Genomic DNA, 25,385 nt, shown 5'->3' on the forward strand with positions numbered 1-25,385 from the left:
GGTGTCAGCCAAAGTGTGGCCAGTGTCTGTATAGAGAAAGGTCGTGCGCACAACCAGGAGAGAACGTTTCAATCTGACTTCGAACATTTTCAGGTCAGAGCTTTTGAACAACACACCCATATTTATAGCTGTACTTCCAGCTCTGTGGTGCCAGTAAATGGGTGTTTTCTTAGTGGCAGAATTTCAACAATTTCCTTTATTTTAGATTGATATTGACTGTTAGAATATATCACTTTTCTCCCCCCTTATTGAAATATACAGTTTATGAAAGAATGCAGAAATGAATGAAAATCAAAAACTGCAAGTCATGACCAAACATGTAAGGGAGGATTAGTAGTTTTTAATTCCATGATTTTGAGCCTATCATTATGTAAGAAGATTATACAAGTAGTTCTCTGCTATGCCCCCGTTTTCTAGTGAGATAGATTTGGGGGAAAAAGTGCCAAATTCAGTCCGTTCTTCGCAAGCAGGCGAATTATACATGAATGTGCTTTGTTGGATGTGAGGAAGGGGGCGCTGGCAGCTGAGCTGGGTGGGCACAGCTCCCCCTCTCCTTAGCCGCAATGCAGTGCAGTAACTCGCAGCATTTACCTTTTGCCTTCACACCTTGTATGAGTATCACGGACACTTCATTAATCTCCCCTAAAGGTTCATGTCCTATAGATTTTTTGCAGTATAAACATATTAAGAAGATGCCACAAAGCTTCTTTGTGTTTGAGTTTTCACTTTTTATTTACTGTTTCATGATGCATATTCTCAGCAGTTTATACATAGCACAGTCATCATTGTCCTAGCATTGCAGACTGGAAGAGTGAGACACCACAGTTCACCTGTCAGGAGAAGCTGGATTAAGGTGCACGACAAGCAAAATTCAAGTCTTTCTTACTAATGTATCTGCAAATATAACATAGATATTTCTGTTTCCTTAAATATACATTTTATATTAATCATTTGTCACCATCTTTAGCGTTATATTGTTTTGACATCTCTACCCTTGAAGGCTTTTGTGGGCACAGCAGTACCCTGCTGCCCCATCAGGATTCAGTTAAATGCACTTGTTATTCATTAAGGGCAGTTGTCACATTCAGATAAAGAGCTTAGAGCATTCTGCATTCATTACAGACATACATGAGAAGCTTCAGGGATATGTAGAGGCCATACACAGGGAGCAGGGGATTATTTGCTACAGAAATCAATATTGCTTACATACTGTTGCCTGCTTTGCTTTGGGCATCAAAGTGCCCATCTTAACAGCTGGATACACCCAGCTCCTTTCTCCTGTTCTATATACTCCTTAAGCTTTTGTCTGACCTCCCTCCCTCATAGTTCTTTGGCATCTCCTCCTCCTCTGCTCTGGAGCTTAAACACTGTGTTTAAGTCTTACTTCTTGGCCTTCTCCTCCTTACTTTCCTTGGACTCAGTAGCAGAAGGTTTCTCAGCTTTCTCCGTCTTTGCTCCCTCTTTCACCTCTTTGCTCTCTTCTTTACTAGCCTCCTTTTTCTCCTCTGGCTTCTTCTCTTCCTTCTTGCTCTCTGTCTTCTCAGGCTCTACTTTGGGAACAGGCTTTTCTTCTGGCTTCTTCTCTTCCTTCTTGCTCTCGGTTTTCTCAGGTACTGTTTTAGAAGCTGCCTTTGCTTCGGGCTCGGTCTTTTCTGATTTTGGAGCAGAAGGCTTCTCCTCTTTAGCAGGGAGAGCACTCTCTTTAGGCTCAGGTTTGGGGGTAGGTTTATCCTCGGAGGCCTTGCTGGGGGTTGCAGGTTTTGAAGCTTCCTCCTTTTTTGGTGCTTCATCTGCTTTACTCTCTTTCTTTGTGTCAGGCTTGTCTGCCTTCTCTGGCTCTTTGTCCTTGGGTTCCTGCTTCTTCTCCTCCTTTACAGGCTGGTCTTTCTCCTTCTTTTCCTCCTTGACAGGCTGTGGCTTCTCCTCTTTCTTCTCCTCTTTGGGTGTGTCTTTGACATCAACAGGCTTGGCCTTCTCTTTCTCTGGAGACTTTGGTTCAGGGCTTTTGGGGGGAGGAGATTTAGATTCAGGGGATTTACTGGGTGGGGACTTTGACTCGGGTGATTTGGATTCATCTCCTGCAGGAGACTTGGCTGGGGATTTGGCTGCTGGTGATTTGGATTCTGGAGACTTTTGAGGGGATTTAGATTCGGGTGATTTGACAGCAGGAGATTTGGACTGAGGGGACTTTGGAGGTGTGGCTGCACCTTTTTCTTCCTCGCCCTCTTCTTCTTCCTCCTGTTCCTCTTCCTTTTCTTCCTCTACTTTTTCTCCCTCCTCTTCATCCTCCTTCCCTTCCTCTCCCTCTCCATCTCTTTCATCCTGCTTTTCCTCTCCTTCCTCATCTTTACCTTCCTCCTCTTTGGTTTCATCACCCTCCTCTTCCTCTTCTGCTTCTTCTTCTTCTTCTTCTTTTTCCTCCTCTTCCTCCTCATCTGCTTCTTCTGTCACCTCTGTCACCTGTGTCTCATCGGTCTGTTCCTCCACAATTACTGTATCTGAGATCTCCTCACTTTTCACTTTCATGTGGGCGGAGATTCTGCTCTCCAAGTAGGAGTATGAAGTGCCACCTGACACGAAGCGATTCTCCTCTCCCTCCAGTAACTTTCTGTTTCAAAGACACAGACAATGAAAATGTTACGAATGTTTGACATTAGAAAATCAGTTAATCAATTTAAATCTGTGTTTTATTTGACAAACCTATAAGCAGCAATCTCAATATCAAGGGCCATCTTTACATTCAGCAGCTCCTGATAGTCTCTCAACTGGCTGGCCATCTCCCATTTGGTAGTTTTCAGCTCATTGTCAAGCTGATTGATGGTCTCCTGCAGAATGAAAACACAGCTGTGCACGTCAAATATAGAACGCTGAGTTTCTGACAGGTTATGTGTGAATCAATATATTTCTGCTTTTCCACATGTCTCTGTTCATGTCCTGCCTGTAGTGAGTTGAGGTCGTCTTGATGTCTGTCTTCACTCTCCATTCGCTGCCTGTCCAGTGACTCCTTGGTTCCCCGAAGAGTCTCCAGCTCAATTGTGCGGCTTTGGAGCTGACGGCGGTACTCTGCAATCTCTTCCTGGCTCCCACGGATCGCATCCTGGTTAGACTTAGCAGCATCAGACAAGCGCTCCATGCGCACTGCAGGAAGAGCAAAGAAAGGCATCTTTGAAAATCACTTTTAATGTATGACGTGTTGCAGTGTCACACAACTTACAGACTTATCGAATGCAGACAAAAAAAAAAAAATGCAAAGAGAAATCAAGGATATATGCACATGGATTAGACTTTTTTTCATCTAAAGGCATTTGACCAGTCCTGTCTTCGAGAGCAGACAGTCCCCACTCGGAGCCTGAGTAACCTTGACACTAACCATCTGTCAGTCTGACTCAGCTTCCTATCATGAATGAGCTGCTGCTGCAGTCAGCTTGATACAGAGAAGGTCATTCAGCTTGCTCCCTTCACAGTCTGAATCAGATCAGCATATGAAGGCACTGCAAAAGTTGGTGCAGACCTTTAAGTCCTTTGACAGGCCTTTAAACTACTGCACACATCAAACCTTCTTTTTTTATTGCATCATAAAGGTCAGAGTCACTACGTGCATCTCATTCTTACAGGGAGTGAAGTCTGATGCCTCAGTTAGTGCCTTGCTTCAGTAAGATCATAATTTCTAGAAGAAGCTAAATATACAGTGTTTATGAGAGGGTGATTGTTTAAACATCAGCATTATCATTCTGTCTGCCACGCAGTGTCCTTGAAAATAACTATTCTGCTTGTAGAGGCTCCCACTAAAACCCATCAACACAAAAGAGGAACACAGAGGGGCAGAGTCGAAAACACATATTCACTGTCACACCCTGCCAGAGTGCAAATTAGTCATATTCCCAAAACTGTGTGCCTTCACACAACGCATGCAGTGCTTTAGCTATGATTAAATAAATAATCAGTTTGTGGCAGTGACACAGCCATAGAAAAGGATCACCAACTAAGCTATAGGGCAGAGGATTAAAAAACTAACTAACTTAATATGTCTGCGTTCATTTAAAAGCTATTTATTCTCTTTTGTTATTGTTTGTGGTTTTTCATATTGGTATAACGATTTGCTATATATATGTACATATAATTAAAAAAAGACAAGCTTCTACTATCCCGCAAAGAGTTATGGGTCATCAAGTGTAATGATTATAACGCTAATCTCTCATATTGAATCATTGGCCAAAATAAGGCGCCAACGGTCGTTGGATTTCAGCACCATGGACAGAGAACCACCATTGTTTTTGCGCTGAAAAGTGCGCAACTTAACTTTCTTTTCTTCTTCTTTATTTTATTTCATTCAATTAATGTATATATAAATGGGAAAAAAATCTAACTCACCTTTAAACCATCCCTCCGTGTGCGTTGCACTCTTTGATGCATGGGTGTCCAGCTGCGAGCGGATCTCTCGCAGCGCGCTGGTGACGTCCGCCTTGAGCGTGTCTCTCATATCGAAGCTCACTTGCGCGCCCTGAATCTGCGCCAGGAGCTCCGACACTTCTTCCTCGTGGTTCTTCTTGAGAAAAGCGGCTTCTTCTTCCAGGGCGTGGAGCTTCTTGTCCAGCTCCAGTCGTGCCAGCCTGCACTCCTCAGCATACTTTTTCATGGCACGAGTTGCAGCCTCCAACTCCTCCCGATTCCGCGCCTCATCCTCCAGCCTGACTCGCAAGTGCTGAATGTCTTCTTCCAGGTGTTCGTGATCCAAAGCCGCACGGGTCTTCTCCCCGGTCAGCTGCTGTAGGAGACCCCTAAGGTCATTTAGCTCACGCTCGTAGTGCTCCCCAACTGAGACTCGTCCGGCCTGACTCTGCCGCAGCGCTGCTGCTTCTGCCTCCAAGTTGCGGTTGTGCATCTCCAGGTTACGCACCTTGTCGATGTAGCCGGCGAACCGGTCGTTCAGAGCCTGCAAAATCTCTTTCTCGCTTCTACGCGTCATGTCACCGTTGAAGGTCTCCAAGCTTTCGATTGAGGATGGCTGGCTGTAGGTGAGGCGGCGGCGCTGGGAGTGGAAGCCGCTGGAGGACACAGAGGCGGGCCGAGCCTTGCGGTAAGAGCCCGGGCCCATGAAGTGGTGGTCCACCGTAAAACTCATGTTGGCTGTGCCGGAGGAGAAGTGACTGCAGCAGAGAGGGAAAGGCTGGCCTTATATAGGAGGGAGGGAAAACTCCCTAGTCAGCACCACGACACGCTCTTTTTAAAGAGACATCTTTTCTTCTGAAAACTACTGCCTGCAGAGGGAAAGCTGAATTGTATTTTAACTTAAGATGTTCGTGAGGCAACTTTTAATTTATTGACTCAACTAACCCAGTATTGGCTTTATAACTTCTCATGCTTCACCTCCTTTACATATTCAAAAGTAACACCTGGGAAAAGCACAAGCTTTAAATGATCAGTTCAGGCCCCTTTGTAACTTATCTAATTATTTTTATTTGCAAACGTCTCTTATTAATCATTTTATAAGTTTTAAAAAATGTGATGATATGTTTTTTTAGAGGCTGTTGGTACAGTCATTGTGAACTGATTATGTGGGTGTTCAGAGTGTTCTGCTGATGCTCTCTGTAGCTTCACTGCTGCAGTGTGAGTTGGCAGATCATCCCTCCTGGGGCTCACCTCAACTGCCGCCATTGACATCTCACTCTCTTTCTACAAACAGACTCAAAGATTTACATTTCCCTTATAAAACTTAAAAGATAAAAAAGATAGAAAAACGTATCCTTTCTTTAGCTTTTTCATGTTGCTGAGCAGTAATTCATATACAGTTGTTCAGATTTGGTTGCAGGTCAAGCATGTGAGACACACCAGGATTGTATGAAAACCAACAACGCCTGCACTATTAAGAGGAATTTTAAAGAGAATGTACATCAGGATGTAACTTATGCTACAATGATACAGCATTAACACAAAATCTGAGCCGTCTCTGCTGATGTAAAGGGATGGCTGCTCTGAAAAGAGGGCCTGGTCTGAAGAGCATGTACAGCACCTATTGATTACTCAAACTCAGGGTGACTGAGTTTACGCTGCATACCTTAACAGAGTTCAGAAAATAGTGTATTTGCCGTTCTCTTGAGATGTGTGTTAAAGAATAGGCAAATCAGCACAGTTATTTCTCTTCAGTGTTTTTCAGTGCAGTGGCACTGTCCTGAGTGCGTCCGCCAACCACTGAGTTGCGTTAGTCTAAATGCTCTCAAAAACTCACAGATGGAGCAAATAGTCTGATCATGTTTTACACAAACACAGTCCTTGTGTATTGTGTACCACATCTCACATGGTAGGAGGGCTGAAGGACATGCAGAATAGAAATAACATTCGTATTCCCTTTCTCCATCAGGATTTATTGATTAAGATGAAAGAAACAGAGTGGGCAGATTATGTCCTGTGTCATACTATGGGGAGTTTTTTGTTCAAAGCTCCTTCATAGGACTTATTCTGCTAGTTTTATTAACATTATTAGCAGTTCTCCCACAAAGTAGGACCTTCCAAATACTGACAGGTCACTCAGTTTCTGAAACTGTAATTTGTTATATTGTGAACATAATCTGCTCCTCTGCACCTCCATGTCTGACATCATAGCCAAATATTCAGTGGAACTTTTTAAGTTTGGCACTGGAAATTATAGTGAGAGAAGAGGAAGGAGACTCTTTCCAACCTTGTCCTTGAAGTGATGGATGGAAAACAACTGCAGAGGGGCCAGATTGAGATGGAAATGATCAAGATCAATACAGAGAAAAATATCACAATAAAAGTGAAATCTGTCAGCAGAGAATGGTATCTTGTGTGCACGCAGCTCTTTGCAGATGCAGGTGCTGAAATGCATGCTGTGGAGCAGTGACTGTCAGGAGCTCCCCTTGTTTTTCCATCAGGATATGTTTAGACCTTTCAGTGATTTGAGACACAGAAAGAAAGGAAGAGCAGGGAAGTCGTGCTGAAGGCAGACAGTGAACATTGCGGGTATTAGAGAATAGGTTGATGAACAGCTTGGTGATGGACGATGGAAGATAATAGACAGACAGGGACGAAAGAAGAAGGGTAGAACTAGGTGAGAGGAGAGGGAGTCACCTTGAAGGGGACATCTAGAAAAATGGCTGTCTTGGCAATCTCAGGTATGACTCAGCTGTAATACAATTAAGTCCTGGGATTGTGTTTACTTGCATTACACCTATATGTGTGTGTGCTTTTATATGTATGCATGGATTTCGGGCAGCATGCCACAATGGGAAGATATTCTTAAGTGGAGGTATTCTTAAGTGGTAGACATTCACAGTACTGAATAAAACTGAATACATTAAGGCAGTGTGATTATCTGCATGTGATTCCTGAAGGTTACTTGCCATAAGTAAATAGTGGCTCTAAACAGTTTTAGGGCTGATAAGAATCCAGTGAGTGAAATTTCTAGAAGAACACGAAAACTTGTCCCACCTACAGCATCACCTGCTGGACAGTTAGCAGACTGTCCACGTAGTTCACAGGTCTGTCCACTGGGGGCAGCAGAGCCCCGCGCCTACATACCCGCTAATGTCTACTTCCTGTGTTAGCTCATCTTTGGTAAACGAGGGAAATTTAGAAAAAAAGTATCGCTTACGCTTTTTTTAAAAAAGAAAAAAAAAAGTGAAGTTATGTCTGAGAAAATGTACCATCCGGTGTCTTTATTAGACAGGTGGACACAAGAGAATAACGAGCTGGTAAATAATTATAAAGTAAGTAACGTTAGCCGGCATCTGTACAGCAGTCAGCACATCACTCTTCATCTGTCTACCATTTTATCCTTTTACTGATCTTAATGGAAAGGTTTTTATTATTAAGAATGCATTGAGAGAGACGTATTATTGTGTTAACTTTGATAGCTTGATCTTGGCTAACGATGCCATCTTGAAACTATGTTTTAACGTGACCTGAATACATAGTTCACTAAAACACTGAAAACATCGCTAAACCTACTGCAGGTTCGTCTAAAAACATGGCAAATCTAATCTGATTTTATGGAGTGCCTAAAAAAGTTATCCTAAAAAAATCTAACTGAAAACCAATGTTTTATTCTAACTTGATATGTTCCTAAGATGTGCTCATAAGAAGTTTCTCTAACCCAACCTATTGTGTATGACTACACAGGTATATAGTGTCATCTTTAACACTGCTTCATGTACTCAACTTGTCATATATATTTTTTTACATTTATCTGATTGATTAATTTCTGAATGAAAGTTGACTTTCATGTAAACACCCCAAAAATATTGTCTGACTGTTGCAAATTCTGTGTTCCAACCTGTTCATGTTGCAAGTTTGTTTTGAATTATTTTGGCAGCTACAAGCACAAAATGCTCTGTGCCGAGACCAAAACCATACCAATGTGAGACGATGTTCCTCTGAGTTTCACAAGCTCTTAAGGAAAATACAAGGTGCTCCTTTATCCTCTTAATACAAATGCGTAGTTTGCTAAGCTGGACAGACTGTTAGTTTCTTTTATTATCCTTTTGCCTTACTCCTTTTCCCCCTGTCCTTCCTCTGCAGGTATCCCTCCGCATGCAGATTATGCTAAAATGGAGCTTTCAGTTGTGTACAATGTCTGCATGTGCTTTATTGCTCAATCTCAGTTTGCGGAGGCTGAGTCACTCCTCACACAGGCCACAAAAAGAGGTGGGCCTCTACCTAAAATCCTGGTATAGCTGTAGATATAGATGATACAGAAACCAATATAATAAGTCTAGCCTTATTTTGATTTTTCTTTTTTTACATTGTTTCTTTCAGTTCTTCAGATGACAGGAGGTGACTCTAGTACATCAGACCCTCTTTGGCTTTGGAAAACAGCTCTCAAATTTGTGGGAAACGCAGCATTGCATCCGTTTGTCCTGTACCTTCCCTGTCTGCAGTGGGCAGTATGGCTTGCCACTTGCCAGTTTAAAACTATCAAGGAATTTAAGGTAAGATTAAGATTTCACCTTATGAGGTGTGAAGGAACTGCATCTTCTAGTTTTCCAGTCCAGCTTAAGCTCACAAGATGGCTTTCATTTATAACTGTTGGGGACCAAAGCATTGTCTCAGATCTTGTGAAATGATGGTTCTATTAGATTCAGATTAACTCCAATATGATTAACATGCAACTACATCACCTGTGACTAGTCTCAGCTCTGTTGTGAAATAGGACAGGTTTGATGTTGTATTTGTTGTGTTATTGTGGATATGACATTACAAAGGAGATAGAAAAAAAACAGCATATCACTGCGTCTTTTTTGTTACACAGGAGGAGATGTCATCTCTGTTTGAGACACTGAATGGTTGTGGCGACGAGGAAAAGGAAAAGTTCTCTAACATGCCAAGACTGGTGATGGACCCAAGAAGGGTTGTTGAAATATTGCAGATCTCCACTGTCATCGCCGAAGGTCAGCAACATTTTCTCGGTGTATTATGAAGGTTATTCATCCGGAATGTTATCAGACTGATATTTAATGAAGCTTAAACCTAATATCTGGGTTTCTGGTCAGGGTTTTGTAATACAGTCAGGTGATATAGACAGACAATCTAGGTATATTTTATCTTGCTGTAATCTGATCACCTATGAGTACTCGGGAAGGAAATCTTATCTGAAGTCAGAATGATGTGGTATGCATTTGTGTTTAAAAGTGTTAAAGTAAAAGCATGCTCACTAAGCCGGTATTAGGGAATGCTTCAAAGGTTTGTGAATTGAGAATCTAGAAATACCCTTACACTAATATACTTATAGACATAAACACACACCAGTCAGCCACATCTGTAAAGCCAGGTGTCTAATATGGTGTTGAGCTCATAGTCCTTCAGACACAGGGTCCAGTCAAATAGTCAATATTATTAACTCCTGTCATCTTTTTCTAAACTCTTTGTGTTGGCCGTGGTGGAAGAAGTCATGGGGTTAAGGAAACAGAGTAGGAAAAAGGACTGCCGACCGGTCTGCAATGAGAATTCAATAACACGCGAAGCTGTGACCTGGGTCTGCAGCACTGAAACTATGTTGTCTATTTCAGTCTCGTCACATTGCTGCATGAAGGTTATCTCATACATAGAATATTACTTTATTATCAAGGTTTTTTATTAAAAAATAGGAGATATTTAAAAATGTAAAAACATTGTTGTCATCCTTTGCTAAAGGAGATCATAAAGGAAGCCTTGGAGCTCCTTTCCATAGCATTTAGAGTTGAACAGTTGCTGTCATGGCTCAACTCCCAGATCATCTCCCTCACTTAGTTAAGTTCCTAAGCAAAACGGACTATTGAACAGACTCCATGCGACCTCTGAAGGTGTCCTTTGACATCAAGCACCAAGATGTTGGCAGCAGATCCTTGAACTTCTGTAAGTTGTGAGGACCATCAAAGATTGCATTTGTGCTCCCAGAACATTCAACGGATGCTTGATCAAATTGAGATGGAGGGAACTAGTTGGCCAAGTCAACATCATAACCTCTGTGTTACGTTTCTTAAATAATTTCAGAGCAACGCTTGCTGTATGCCGGGGCGCGTTTTTCTGCTTAAAGAGATCGCTGCCATCAGAAAATTCTGCTTCCATGAATGGATGTGCTTGGCCTGAAACAATGTTTAAAAGGGTGATATGTGTCAAAGCAACTTCCATATGAATGCCAGGACCTGGGTTTTCTGAGCAGAATGTTGCCCAAAGTGTCACTGGCTTGAGTTCTCTCTACCCTACTGCCAACCTTTCCCCAGCTAAATAACTCCCACTCACCTAGTCATTCATAGTATGATAAGGCCAAGCCCCCATCTTTCATTTCTTTGCGGCTCAATTCTGATGCTCACTTGTCTTTTATGTGCCCAGTCCTTCTCCATCCAACATGTCAGCATCAAGAGCTGACTGCTCACTTGTTGCCTAATATCTCACCTGTTGACAGGTGCCCTGTGTAACAAGAGAATCATGTTTTTCACTTCACACATCAGGGATTTTTATGTTTTATGTTCTAAAAAGACATTTTGAGTGATCATCTTTGTGTTTGCTATTTTCTGTTTCATTAAGGTGCAGAAAGGCTGAGTGAGGGTTTGAGTTCAGAGGCGCTGTCATGTCTACAGGAAGCTTCCGCCAAGCCAGCTCCCAGAGCTCTAATATCATACACACACCTGCTCTCTGGCTCGTGCCTCGCCCACATGGTACACATTCACAATAAAAAAAATAACTCGTACAACAAAGCACCAGCATGGAGGTTTCTTTGCCTGCAGTATGTATGTGTTTGCATTTGTCTCCAGAGCCGCCCTCAGATGGCATTACAGTGTTACAGAAAGGCGCTGGAGACAGACTCCCGATGTGTATGTGCACTCTACCAGAGCACGCTGATCTACAGGCAGCTGGGAAACACACAAGCTGAGATACACGCTCTTCGTATACTGCACTCTGTGAGTAACTCCCATTCAAAGCACTCAACACTGAATACGTTTGCAGAGACAAGAGGGCAGTAGTTTAAAAATGTTGTCTTGTAGATGCAGATAGATCATTTTGCTTTTAAACAATAGTCTATGTTTATATGTATTTTTCTGCTGAGTTGCACACTGACACATTCAGTTACATGCAAGCTTGGATTCTGAAACATGAAAGCTTTCTTGTGCCACAGACTTTGTTGTTACCCTCCGCTACAGAGCCGTCTGCAGCTGGTACCCATCTCCTCTCTCCACCCTTACTCCTCCGTAGCCAGTCACTGAGCAGCCTGCTCTCAGTCCCGTCTGCCATTAGTGTCCTTCACAGTCTGGCCCTCAAGTGTGTGCTCCATGGCAGGTGGGAAGAGTAGCATGGACTCTCAGATTCTCTGCATGTCTCCTCCATCAGCATCTATGCTAAAACTTTGAACTCAGGCTGACAAACGACTCCGTGTGGTGTTTTTGTAGAGTGTCAGAGGGTGTTGAACATTATCTGGACCTGCTGGCTGCTCTTCACTCAGAAGATCAACAAGGAGTAAGACTGAAAACAGAGACAGACACACTTTTACTGAAACATTTTGTCATCAGGATGCTTGCTTTAACTCTGGGAAGGAATATTTTCTGAGCCTGTTAATCAGCATGCGACTTTTGTATGTTGACTCAGGTATATACTGAGGGTGAGGTCTCCACCCTCCCCAAGTTACCCAAGCTTTACCTGGAGGCAGGCACTGCCTTGCTCATGGCCCAACGACCTGCAGATTGTATGACGCTCTGCAGTGAAGTCCTCAGCACGACACTGGAGCTGCTCCCTGAGAAAGTGGTGCTGGAAGAGCCAGAGGAGAGCAGTGTGACGTCGACGAGGGATGTGCAAGAGGAAGGTGCAGATAGAGGGGCAATGGTTCTCTGGGTTGCAGCTGCTTATCACCTCCAGGGTCACTGCTACACCCACCTGAAGGACTGGAAACAAGCTGTGACCCACTACACAAGGTCTGTCAGATTAGAATGATCTAACTTATGTCACAGGTTTTTGGGATTGTAAACAAAGATGGTATTGTGCTTTACAGGTGTATTAACTTGCTGGTGAAGGTGCTCTTTAAAAGGAAAGGTGAGTAACTTTATGATTTCTGTATTTTTGGAGAGAGAACTTTTCCTCTCACGTCACATCTAGTCTCTATTACTTTGTTGATTTATTTATTTATTTTTTATTTTTTAATGGTCACTGACAGGTTCCCAGCCACAAAGTCTCAGTCTACATATGGATGTCAAGCAGGGAATGGATCTGTGCGTCCTTCAGAGACTGAAAGGGCTGTCATTAGCTGGACGGGGCATCAGCTTTACCCATATGGATCACTTGAGAGAGGCCCTGAGAGACCTCCAGCTCAGCTTACAGCTCCTCCCAGGTCTGTAACTTTAGGATGTGTGCTGCTGAGTTTAAGGATATTTTTGACATATGATTTCCACTGATCTGTTACTCTAGCAAACTTTGCCATACAGCCCTGTTGTTCTCAATATGACCCACACATTTTCAGGTGCACACCCTTTACAGTTTGAAAACATTCACTATGTTCTCATAATTGTGAAGTCTCCATAAGGATGTTTTCTCACTCTTCTGTTTTCTGATACGTTCTGTATTAAGCATCTGAATGTTATGTCATAGGATGTAACATTTAAAGAAAACCTGCCTGTCCGGCAGCGACAGTCTCAGTTTGTGTGTTGTTAGTTGGCAGAGGTACGCTGTTACAGAGCTGCACAACATCTCAAATCTTTTTACTTCTCACTAGCCGTTATGTTTCCTGTCATTGGCTCAACGAATGAACGTCGAATGAAGTGGGCGTGTCAAGCTGCCTGTCAATCATTTGTCAAAGCAGAGACAGATAAAACTTTGTGTTGCTCTGCTCTGGCTGTAAATACTTAGCCCATTTAGACAGATTTAGTGTTTGTCACGTGACTATTTGGCATCGTTGCTGCTCTTGGCTTCATAAAAACAATCTGTTTCAAGTTTAATTTATTTTCTTTCTTTCTTCTTAATTCTATTTATTGAAAAACCTATGTAGGGCTAGGCCCTGTTAGCCGTCCCTGTGTAAGGGTGTGACAAGTCAGGGAAGGACACAAAGTTACTGATAAACACACCCAGTATGTTTTATGCCTGCGCCATTGTCTGTTTCAGTTACCAGAAATGAAAGACCAAAACATGGAATAATCTACCAGTGTTTTGTCTAGAAAACCACATCCTTACACGGCATCCACGTTTCCTTTAACATATGCGTCACAGAACGTGGGCATCTACACATATGCTGCATGGGAACACATTCGTGACTGGCTTGGTCCTTTGTCAGGACATGTCATCGTGTTCTGTTTCAGAGGCTGTGGGTGCAGGACTGTGGTGTGGTGAGGTGCTGTGGAGGCTTGGCAGGCAGCGGGAGGCAGCAGCTTGTTGGGAAAAGACCTGGAGCCTCCCCACACAATCCTTACCAGAGTAAGACACTGAACTCACTTCCCTCACTTCAATTTCAACACATATTTTTACACTGATTATGCATGCATGTGACCAAAACCCTGAGTCTGTTAGGGGGATTTGAGTAAAGGCGTTCTTTGTATGCTATATTGTTTGGAGAGAAAATTGTCACAGATCTACTCCCGACCACAATAAATCATTATGTGCTATATTTAGTGAGATCTTATTAAGACATTTGAGCAAGTGTCGTTTTTTTTCTCTTTAACTAAAATAGGCATTTGCGGCCATGTTACTGTCCCTTATTAAGGACCCCATCCCATCTCGTTAAGGATGTTTTCAATGCCTTAAAACCACACATTGTTGAACTGATTCATTTCTGTCATTCTGACTGTGTCCCAGCAGCAAAACAAGCAATCTTGATTCCATTATTTCTTACTCTAGGCCTATTTTGAAGCTCCCTTTTCTGTCAAAGGTTTAAGATTAAGTAGTATACTTTTTCATTTTAGATTTACAGACATTTCTTGATTTAAATGGTATTTTTTAGAAGTTCCACAGCCCTAGAATGGTTCCAGTCTTATCTGTCAGAAAGGGTCCATTTTACCCTATTCTCTTCTTACCTCTTCTTTTCTTTGGTGTTTTTGAAAAGTATAATATGTCCTTTCCATTGTTTTGCAGGTGATTTTCAGAGCCAATTCCGCATTTGTAAACTTCCTCTCCCTCAATGAAAACAAAACAGAAATCCTTTTATATGGACAATCCAACCTTTTAGATGGTTGCGGTGGTGTTGTTAGCCTTTTAGATTCCTACTCCCACCCATTTGCAAGAAATCAGTTTTTATGACTGCCCCTTTAAATTTAAGTTGCCAATACAAGCTTGTTTTCAGTAAAGGCTCTGCAGTAAGGTGACGACCACATCCCGCTGATTAGATTATTTTAATTCTTTCAATGTTGGTCTGGATTGGTCATCTTTTCGTGGCCGTACAAAATGCAACGGCTCACTTTTTTTACAGGAAAGAAACGACATAATCACATCACACCTGTACTATCATCCCTGCACTGCCTCCATTCCAGAATTCACTTTGGGATTTTATTACTTGGCTTTAAGAGTATACATGGTATGGTGCAACCCTATTTATCTGAACTTATACAGCCCTAAACTTCAACCAGAGCACTCGGTCTACAGACCAATTACATTCCAAGACCAAGACTAAAAAACAGAGGGGTTGGAGCCTTTTTGTGGTGGTTCCTAATCTCTAAAACAGCCAACCTTTAAATTTAAGTGACCCTTGATAGCATTAAAACCCTGCTCAAAACATATTTATTTTTTATGTCTTTTCGTTTTTGTTGAAGAGGTTTTATTTGCTTTTATCGTGCAAGCACAATTTGATTTAATTTTGTGTCATTTTTTGGGGGTGTTTCCTTGCAGGTTTCAGTCTCTATTTATTACTTAATTTGGCGACTGTTTATCATATTTGTATTTTTTATAACCTGTACAGCACTTTGGTCGACTGACATTGTTGAATTGAATGTACTATGGAAATAAAATTTGACTTGACGAAAAACTGTTTTGCCAGCTGTAAAGGTTATGCATTGAGTTTTTGAAGCAGCTGTCGTCTGAATTCAAACGTAAACTGCTATGCCGAAATCGAATCATATGAGGATACTTGAGATTTGAGATGGTATGGGTGCAGAGTAATTTCTCTGCAAGGCCCTCACAGTCACAGCTGGATCCCGACACAACCGGAATACATATTTATTTAAGATGAAGGCTGAGGACAAAATTAAATGTGGGCACCTAATGGTTCCAAACAATCTATTGATATAAACCGGTTAACTGTGCTCTGATATTTCTCCTTCTAAATCTTGGCATGAATTTTATTTTGCAGGAATCTTCCCGTGTACGTGCTAGAAGATCAACGGGGCCCTTTGTTGGATTCCACAGAACTGCGCCAGAGAATACAGAAACTTGGCCCCTTCTAATCAGCCTGGAGACATAGGAAGAATGTCCTGCTATTTATTGAAGAGGACTGGCATGTAAAAAGACAATTGTACCCTAAACAAACTTTTATCAATGGGATCTGTAAAATAAGGCATATTTCAAAGGTAGCCAGTGTTCAAACAAAAACCCAGAGTATGTCCACCTGCTCCGGGATGGAAACTGTGACTGTGTTGTGCTTTTCAATTTAATATACAGAATATATTTTTGATAGTATATATATTGTGCTGCTGTTGTTACAAAATCCAATTCATTTAAGAAGTTTCCCTTAAATAAAACGTAAGGAAATAGTTCACTTTTCTCTCTATATAAACTTGCCTAGAGGAACGATTTTAAGGTACCGAACTAGAAAACGCTCACTGTTACCATGAGTAACCTACCAGTTGATGTTTTCAGGATTCTTTAACATCAACGCGGTAAACGGTAATTGGTTGATTGGGTTGTTTAAAAGACCAATAAGAAAAAAAGTTGACAACCATGTGACCTTCCATGCATTTGTAACTGGCCAAACTTCCACAATACATTCGGGGACGATAGACTGGCAGGTTTTGGATTGGTTCTCACATTTGACGGACTGGCTCTCGCCAATCAGATCACGAGATTCATCTAGCTCACGGTATAACCGTAAAGAAGGCACGGAAACTGCTGCTCTTTCGTGTGACATCGCTGAGAACATAGAGTAACGAAAACCGGTTAAGCCTTTTTAAACATTTAGCTAGAATTTCTTTATTTATTACTTGCAATCCAGGTGGACCACCATGGCTTCGGGAGGGGAGTAAGTATAAACCTTGTATATGTTTAGTGACATGTATTATTTTGAAACAGCGTCTTTCAACAAATACCCTCAAAATGCGTAACGTTAATTCAGAATCCATTAGTTTATTAAGTTAGCTCAAATGCTAATACATAGCCGAGTTTGCTAGCAAGGGAGCTAATGGGGTCAGCTACTTCAACCTCCGCACTTAAGTCCAGTGGTTTGATAACGACTAGCAGATGTATTTTATCCAGACAGATTGGTTTAATCCGTTATCACAACGAAGTTGTCGTTAGTCCATTAACGGTATTGAGTTGGCCAGTTGTGTGACAGCGACTTGACAAAGCGCAGTCATCGCAGTCGTGCTTGGTTGCTAACGTTAGCTTAGCAAGAGTGTCAAGGCCAAAGCCATCCACCATCACACTGAGAAATTGGCCTATCCACTGGCTATTAGCCTGCCTTAAGACTCGTCTTCAGTTTGTAAATGCAACAGATATTTAACCTACTAGCATATGACAACTATTTGACCGACAGACCAGCGGTTTTACGAAAGTAAACAGTTGGCAAAATTATGATTACCTTCACAGTGATCTTACAGCTATCCTACACAGTGTACCAAAGCAAGCTAATGGGGTTGACGAGTCACTCTGAATGATCAGCACAACACGGGACGTATTCGTACTCAGCGTATAAATAGTAAAATGGCACTTAATTTTAATATGTACCGGACGTTTATGACGACGTTTGTAAAGTCACACTGCAGTTTAAAAGGGAATCCGTAGAGGAGGGACCATACCAGCTAACAAAGTTTTTTTTTTTTTCTCTCAGATTCTTTTGCTGTGTCATCTGGGTTCCCTTGCTCGCTAGCCGGTTAGCGCAAAGCTAACATTGGCATGCTGTCAACATGAAAGAGAAAACACTAAAACAATCCACGTACTTTCTCAGAAACGATAAATGCTTCAGTCGTTATTTTCTAGTTTTTATTTTTTTAAACTACACGGATGATTCTGTGATATTTCCATCGACTACGTTAAACCACCGTCATTGACGAGTTGTGTAAACGACGAGTTGGCGCTTGTCAATGCGTTAGTTAAAATGTTTAATAGAAATTTCGATGTACACACAACATAATATTTGTAGAATTCTCCTCTACTCTGTATTCGATTTCGGGATGTATGTTACTTACTTTAAAGTAAACTTGCAATTTCGCGTAGTGCTGCTATAAACAATGTAAAACCGCATTACTAATTACAACCTTCTGTGTCCTGGTGACTAAGTCCTAAGGATGGCCAGTGTTTACTCGTCGATTCAAAATTCAAATCTTTGCGACTTTCTTTTTGGAGTAGTATCATTTTAGCCCATTGTTGAAATAAAAGCACCTAAAGCAGCTATAAAAAAAAAGGGTTGTTCTGGATTCACAGTAGTTTTACCCTTGAGACTAAATCAGAAACTCTTCAAAGGTTTCATAGAGTTTCTCAGAATAAGTTAGTTTCTAAAAGACTCCTCCATAGCAACTGTTCAATACATTGCTCAACCTGAATGATCTTTTTTTTTTAATTTTTCTAAAAGCGGGAGCTCATTTATACAACAGGGTGCCAGATGACATCAATTTTAGGTTTATGCTTTTTGGAAAAAGCATAAACCTTTTTGGAAAAAGCTTCTAAATTGGTTTCTAAATTCCTCATTTGAACGATTGTCCATAATGTGTCTGTCTGGGCAAGTTTATTTTGCTCTCAAATGGCAGAGCACTTGAGTAGATGTATTTTTAAAGTTCACGGGTAATCAACAGTATTGTTTTGCAGTACTCTGATTGATGGCTCTTCTGCTGTCTGGAGTCTTGTGTTGTCTCTGCGTTGTCAAGGGATCGATGTCTGATGCAGTTCAGCAGACCTATTGCAGTTATCTCACATTGATAAATAATTGGATCTCATTTTAATCTATTGTCTTATACTAGTACAATTAGATGTAATTTATAGCACCTTCTTTTTTTTTTTAGAGAGAATAATTGAGGGGGGGCAAAAGCAGTTTGATACAGAAAGGATTAAATTTAAGGGATAATGCATACATTTTTTTTAAATTTATTTATTTTTGCTCTTTTAAGATGTCACAAATTAATTATACCACAAGTATAGAGGAAGAGTGAATGGGGGAGATGACTATGGAATAGTTAAGTGCCAGACTATGTCCCTATTCACAAGATGTTGTAGGATTCCTGCACTTTTTTTTGTCAACAGGTACTTGCCTTTTGCAGAAAGCTGTTGATACTAATTTTGTTTGGCTTTATCTTCCGTTTCTCATAGATCCAAAAATGATGATCTAGCAACTGCTATTCTGAAACAAAAGAACAGACCCAACAGACTGGTGGTTGATGAATCCATCAATGAAGACAACAGTGTTGTCTCTCTCTCTCAGGTAAACCTTGAAGCTTCTGTTCATTGCTGCTGTAAAAAGATACGATTCCTATCAGATGGTGACGGTCGATAACTGAGTTTCACACCCCCAAAAAATTGTTTGATTAATTTTAAGACCAAGATGGACGAGCTGCAGCTCTTCCGTGGAGACACAGTGCTGATGAAGGGTAAAAAGAGGCGGGAGACTGTGTGCATCGTGCTGTCTGATGACACCTGTTCTGATGAAAAGGTTCGCATGAACAGGGTGGTCCGCAACAACCTGAGGGTCCGTCTTGGTGATGTCATCAGGTGGGGGAGAAAAAGAGAGGAAAAATGCGTTTGTTGTGTTGTTTTTTTGTTGTTTTGTTTTTTTTAAATACCAAACTTGATTTTTTTTTTTTATGGATGGGTGATGTTTACAATGATTTCTCTCACAGCATTCAGCCATGTCCCGATGTGAAGTATGGAAAGAGGATCCATGTCCTCCCAATAGATGACACAGTAGAGGGAATTACTGGCAACCTGTTTGAGGTCTACCTGAAGCCATACTTCCTAGAGGCTTACAGGCCAATCCGCAAAGGTGAATGCCACCGTCCATATTCAGGGCGAAGAATTTGTTTACATCTTGTTACTCAGTTTTAAAAACCATGTGGCGCTGGAGTATTAAATAGGTTTCTTATTTTATTGTTAAACTCGTTAAGGTGACATTTTCCTGGTCAGAGGAGGCATGCGTGCTGTGGAGTTCAAGGTGGTAGAGACCGACCCTTCCCCTTACTGCATCGTTGCTCCTGACACCGTCATTCACTGCGAGGGTGAGCCAATCAGAAGAGAGGTCAGTATCTGGAATGGGAGGGATCCATGGATTAACATTTACCAAAAGTAAACGGAGAGGAAATTTGAAATATTTTGGTTTTTGAACACGCAGGATGAGGAGGAGTCCCTGAACGAGGTCGGCTACGATGATATTGGAGGAGTAAGGAAGCAGTTGGCGCAGATTAAGGAGATGGTGGAGCTGCCCCTCAGACACCCTGCACTGTTTAAGGCTATAGGAGTCAAGGTGAGCCATCTGTTTAATGTGTAGGGAAATGAGCACACTGCTTTGACTTTCATTTTTCATTTTGAAGTAAACATGGGGGGGTTAGATAAGTGCAAAACTACAGCTGATTCTACAGCCCAAAATGGCTCCATCTGAAAACTTTTGAAGGCTTGTTGTGTAATCACACTTTAGTCGAAATAACCAGAGGAAAATATTGATGAGCTTTAGTCATATTTTTACTGACTGTATTGGGTAACTTTTGGAGTCTTCTTTTTTTTTTTTTTTTTTTTTTAAATAGTTTAAATGTGCAGGATATCAAAAATGGTAAAATTAGCCAACAGGAGATATTTGATGGTTTTGATGCTCTCATTTTCAGCCCCCACGTGGAATCCTTCTCTATGGACCCCCTGGAACTGGAAAAACTTTGATTGCCAGAGCTGTGGCCAATGAAACAGGAGCTTTCTTCTTCCTGATTAATGGTGTGAACACACAACTGTTTTTTTAAAAAACAAAACTGTTTTATGCATTCATGCCTAATTCTTGATCATCCGAAAGCCATACATCCCCAATGGCATTAACTTGTAGTTACGATTATTTTTGCTTTTTATGAGCAATTTTACAGTTATCACTTATGAGAATCCTATTAATTGTTGCTGGGATGGAAGAGAATAGTTTCCTCCAAAATCTAAATGTTGTTCTGTGTTTCAGGTCCTGAGATTATGAGTAAGCTGGCAGGAGAGAGCGAGAGTAACCTGAGAAAGGCCTTTGAGGAAGCTGAGAAAAATGCTCCTGCCATCATCTTTATTGATGAACTTGATGCAATTGCTCCAAAGAGAGAGAAGGTAAGTGCAAAACTGTGCAGAATGGGGATTAGAGTACAATGTCAGTTTGTCATCTGGTATAAAAGTTCTTTTTACAGTTGTCCCTCACATAACCTCAGTCTGACTATTGCGTTTAGGTTAAAACACTGAAGTCTGGATGGGATTTGTAGAAACGGTGTGTGTTGTGTTTTCCAGACTCACGGAGAGGTGGAGAGGCGCATCGTTTCTCAGCTGCTGACACTTATGGACGGCCTGAAACAGAGAGCTCATGTCATCGTCATGGCTGCCACCAATAGACCCAACAGCATCGATCCAGCCCTCAGGAGATTTGGTAAATTACCTTTAACGACTTTTATTTTAATTTTTTTTTAAATCTTTTAATGTGCCGGTAAGAGATGACAAAAGTTTTTGACTTCATTCTCTTGCAACATCTAACGTAATCTTTGACTAACTGGTTTTGTTTTGAATGAATCTGCTTGCTCGTGGTTGTTTTACTGTGGTAGCTGGACAGTTATCCCGCTGGGTCGCTTACTGACATCTGTCCAGTTTCACTCTTCTAAAAGAAATTATTGAATGTTCCTGACAGCTTTGACAGAGCGCTGGAAATGCATCTTGTCTAGTCCTCAAATTCTGATACTTGGTTACTTGTTGTAATACCAGTGTATCAAATCGTACTTCTGCAGCATTAAATAATTTTAGACCGTTCTTTTGAATTGTCTTGAGGCGTGTCTGATGTAGATGTTAGTAACTTTTAGGATGTCTTATTGAAACTGACGTGCATGCGCTTGGCCTCTCGCCACTTCCAGGGCGTTTTGATAGGGAGGTGGACATTGGCATCCCTGATGCCACTGGCAGGTTGGAAATCCTCCAGATTCACACCAAGAACATGAAACTGGCTGACGATGTTGACTTGGAACAGGTATGCGCCTGTGCTTTACCACCTACAACACGTTATTTTCCTAAATCGGAGGTTGAGTAGATGTAGCTATTTAAGGTAGAATGCATTTTAATAAACTATTGGATTTGCTGCTCTACTCACATTTACCTTTCACATCACTGCTATCACCACACTTTGTCATAATGCTTTGGATGAAAGATGTTGCTAAAGGACCTATTTTATTGTTGTATTTTAGGTTGCCAATGAGACTCATGGGCATGTGGGTGCAGATCTGGCTGCTCTCTGCTCTGAGGCTGCTCTCCAGGCCATCAGGAAGAAGATGGACCTGATCGACCTTGAGGATGAGACCATCGATGCTGAAGTCATGAACTCTCTTGCCGTTACCATGGATGACTTCAAGGTAAACCTGTAATGTGATCTTTTGAAATCCAGTGAGAGTGAATTGTATCAGGTAACTGGCAACGGCCCTCTTGAGTCGATACTAACGTAATCAACGCTGTGTTTCAGTGGGCTCTGAGCCAGAGCAACCCATCAGCTCTGAGGGAGACAGTTGTTGAGGTTCCCAACATTACCTGGGATGATATTGGAGGCCTGGAGGATGTTAAGAGGGAGCTGCAGGAGTTGGTGCAGGTATGAATGTGATCATTTCTGGAGTTCTTGGATATTTTTGAAAGCTGTCATTTTATTGTTCTGGATTTTATTCTCACGGTCTGGAAAAGTGTGGGGAGTATGATTTATTCTCCTGTTTTTATTTTTCCTTAAAGATGAGCACCCCTTATGAAGGAAGTACAGTATTTTGGACTTCTACCAATCACTGGCTAGGTGTTGTGTCCCCTAAGCGTCACCATCTCCAATATTAATGAAATCAGAAAAAGCTCTCTTTTTAAAATGGCTTCATTTCACAGAACCTTTACAGACTGTTGCAGATTAGCTCTGTGAATAAAATGCTGTTATTGGTCGTGTGGCAATTTATTTATTTTATTTGAGTTGCTTTACCTAAAACTCTAATCTTATAGCAAATATTTGGTGATGTAACGGCATTAGTAGTCAGAATGTAACAAATCTTCAATAGTTGTTGCATGAAAAATGAGTTTTTAGATGGAATATTTTTTTGCAATCACATTTTCTTTCCCTACAAATATCATATTTAAGATGCTGTGTCTTACTGTGCTAATGATGCCCCCTCCTCCTAATTCAGTACCCTGTGGAGCACCCAGACAAGTTCCTCAAGTTTGGCATGACCCCATCCAAAGGTGTGCTGTTCTACGGTCCCCCTGGTTGTGGTAAGACCCTCCTGGCCAAAGCCATCGCCAATGAGTGCCAGGCAAATTTCATCTCCATCAAAGGACCTGAGCTGCTCACCATGTGGTTTGGAGAATCTGAGGCCAATGTCAGAGAGATCTTTGACAAGGTAAGAGTGTTGTTCAGGTTCCTGTTAAACTTTATCTTTATCGTCATTCCTAAAAAATGTTTAAACCGATGTTGCTCCGCCAAACAGATGTTTACATTTCTTTGTAAGAGCATTTTCTGGTTTGTTTTCAGGCTCGGCAGGCTGCCCCATGCGTTCTCTTCTTTGATGAGCTGGACTCCATAGCCAAAGCCCGTGGCGGCAACGTTGGAGATGGTGGCGGAGCCGCCGACCGTGTCATCAACCAGATCCTGACTGAGATGGATGGAATGTCGAGCAAGAAGAACGTCTTCATCATTGGAGCCACAAACAGACCAGACATCATTGATCCTGCCATCCTGAGACCTGGCCGTCTCGATCAGCTCATTTACATCCCCCTGCCCGACGAGAAGAGCAGGATCAGCATCCTGAAGGCCAATCTCCGCAAGAGTCCCATCAGCAAGGTCACTATGATGCGACCAATTATTCACATAACCAACCAATCCACTACTTGTACAGTGTCTGCAGCAGGATAGTTTGTTTGGAGCTAAATGTATTTTATTTCAAGGGTTTTTATGAATGCAGTTGTATTTAATTTTCTATCTACCATGGTGTCTTTAACTTAACATCTTTAATACTTTACACATGTTGTTTCTTAAGCAAGTTAACCCTTAACTGTTCTATTAAGGGATAATCCTGTGTTCATCCAAAACTTGCAAATCTTCTGTAGAAAAAGTTGAAAATGGCTGTTCTGCTATGCAACTTGTAAAAATGACCATTGATTTGGAAACACGGTTTTCATACTGTATTTTTGTTTGAAAGGATGTGGACTTGGACTTCCTGGCTAAGATGACCAATGGCTTCTCTGGAGCTGATCTCACAGAGATCTGCCAGCGGGCGTGTAAACTGGCCATCAGAGAAAGCATTGAGAATGAGATCCGCAGAGAGAGGGAGAGGCAGACCAATCCTTCAGCCATGGTCAGTTACCTGTTCTGCCCTGTTGTTCATCTTTGATCATTTGGATGATCACCTGCTTTCTGCTGCCTCTGGTTTGTCTTGTTTAAAAAAAAAAAAAAAAAAAAAAATGGAACAAACTTTTTTTTCTTTTTTCTTCCTCATCCCTCCATAGGAGGTGGAGGAGGATGATCCTGTGCCAGAGATCAGGAAGGACCACTTCGAAGAAGCAATGCGATTTGCTCGTCGCTCTGTCAGTGACAATGATATTCGCAAATATGAGATGTTTGCTCAGACTCTGCAGCAGAGCCGTGGCTTTGGCAGCTTCAGGTACACTTTCTGACGTTTAATGTCTCGCACGTAGCGTTTGTGCCTGTGTAAACTTTAAAAAAACATTTTTTTGTCTTTTAATTGTGGTTCGTACTGAAGTAATCAAAAAAGGTAACTAAGTGGCTTTGTTTTGATGTGGTTCAGGTTTCCCTCCAGTACTGCAGGTGGCAGTGGACCAGCTCACGGCACAGGTGGAACTGGTAGTGGCCCAGTGTTCAATGAAGATAACGATGATGATCTTTATGGATAAAAGTACACTGCCCCACAGTGGTCAGTTCTGGGATCACATCTGTAAAAATTCTCACCAGATTCCACATTTTTAGGACTTTGTGCTTCTTTCATGTGTTCTTTTCTTTTGTATGATTTTTTTCTTTTTTTTTTTTTTTTCCCCCTTGGAGAAAGCATGTAGCCACCTGGTTTGCCCTGACTTTAATGTGGGTGGGGTAATGTCATAGAAGGTGAGTGACTGATGCAAATAGTTATTTCCACTGAAGGGAAGGGGGTGGGTGGGGGTGGCATTTTTGAGTGGCCTCGTTCTCAGTATATCTAAAACATAAATGGCTATATTGACAGGTTTCTATGCTAGACTGTGACAGAAAAAAAAAAAACATTGCTGACGACTTCTTTATTCTTTTTTTTGTTTTGGTTTGTTTTTTTTTTTCTTTTTTAAGATAAACAGTAGCATATAATGTATTACAAATTTGTCAAGGTTATGTTGTTCAAAATAAAATCTCACCAAATGGAGTCACCAGTGTCTGTTTTAAGCTGGTTTGTTTCGCTAAGTTCCACTTTTGTCAGATTTTGGTAGGACTGTGAGGCTTTTTAAAATGTAAAAAAAAAGCTCAACAGAGATGCGCTCGATAAAGTTTTGAACACATGGTTGGCCCACGTCGATGGTATTTTGGGCAAATTTATTTATTGAAAAAAAAGTAGTTGAAGCTTTTTTGTCCATTG

The 25,385-nt window shown here is 41.5% G+C and overlaps 3 protein-coding genes across 3 annotated transcripts; 2 read left to right on the forward strand and 1 right to left on the reverse strand.

Annotated features, from left to right (window-relative positions):
* Positions 1-1,264: 1,264 nt before the first annotated feature.
* On the reverse strand, positions 1,265-5,163 carry LOC140309945 (neurofilament medium polypeptide-like). The gene is made up of 4 exons (XM_072388028.1): positions 4,372-5,163; positions 2,939-3,138; positions 2,701-2,825; positions 1,265-2,608 (listed from the first exon to the last, which is right to left on the reverse strand). Exons 1-4 carry the CDS (start codon positions 5,120-5,122, stop codon positions 1,381-1,383), a joined length of 2,304 nt encoding a protein of 767 aa, XP_072244129.1. The 5' UTR covers positions 5,123-5,163; the 3' UTR covers positions 1,265-1,380.
* Positions 5,164-7,594: 2,431 nt separating this feature from the next.
* On the forward strand, positions 7,595-16,096 carry fancg (FA complementation group G). The gene is made up of 14 exons (XM_072386988.1): positions 7,595-7,724; positions 8,330-8,423; positions 8,536-8,661; positions 8,773-8,945; positions 9,266-9,404; positions 11,020-11,150; positions 11,247-11,393; positions 11,609-11,769; positions 11,880-11,946; positions 12,076-12,398; positions 12,476-12,516; positions 12,638-12,811; positions 13,773-13,887; positions 15,752-16,096. Exons 1-14 carry the CDS (start codon positions 7,644-7,646, stop codon positions 15,843-15,845), a joined length of 1,866 nt encoding a protein of 621 aa, XP_072243089.1. The 5' UTR covers positions 7,595-7,643; the 3' UTR covers positions 15,846-16,096.
* A 396-nt stretch (positions 16,097-16,492) lies between these two features.
* Positions 16,493-25,175, forward strand: vcp (valosin containing protein). Its single transcript, XM_072388029.1, has 17 exons — positions 16,493-16,636; positions 18,916-19,027; positions 19,142-19,314; positions 19,443-19,585; positions 19,707-19,837; positions 19,931-20,062; positions 20,418-20,520; positions 20,750-20,883; positions 21,058-21,193; positions 21,669-21,781; positions 21,996-22,160; positions 22,268-22,390; positions 22,959-23,171; positions 23,303-23,611; positions 23,970-24,125; positions 24,277-24,431; positions 24,576-25,175. The coding sequence occupies exons 1-17, from the start codon at positions 16,620-16,622 to the stop codon at positions 24,679-24,681; spliced, it is 2,421 nt and encodes an 806-aa protein (XP_072244130.1). The 5' UTR covers positions 16,493-16,619; the 3' UTR covers positions 24,682-25,175.
* The last annotated feature ends 210 nt before the right edge of the window (positions 25,176-25,385 follow it).

The sequence above is a fragment of the Leuresthes tenuis genome, unplaced genomic scaffold, assembly GCF_036924035.1.
Source record: "Leuresthes tenuis unplaced genomic scaffold, fLeuTen1.0.hap1 SCAF_6, whole genome shotgun sequence".
In the NCBI taxonomy this organism is placed as follows: domain Eukaryota; kingdom Metazoa; phylum Chordata; class Actinopteri; order Atheriniformes; family Atherinopsidae; genus Leuresthes; species Leuresthes tenuis.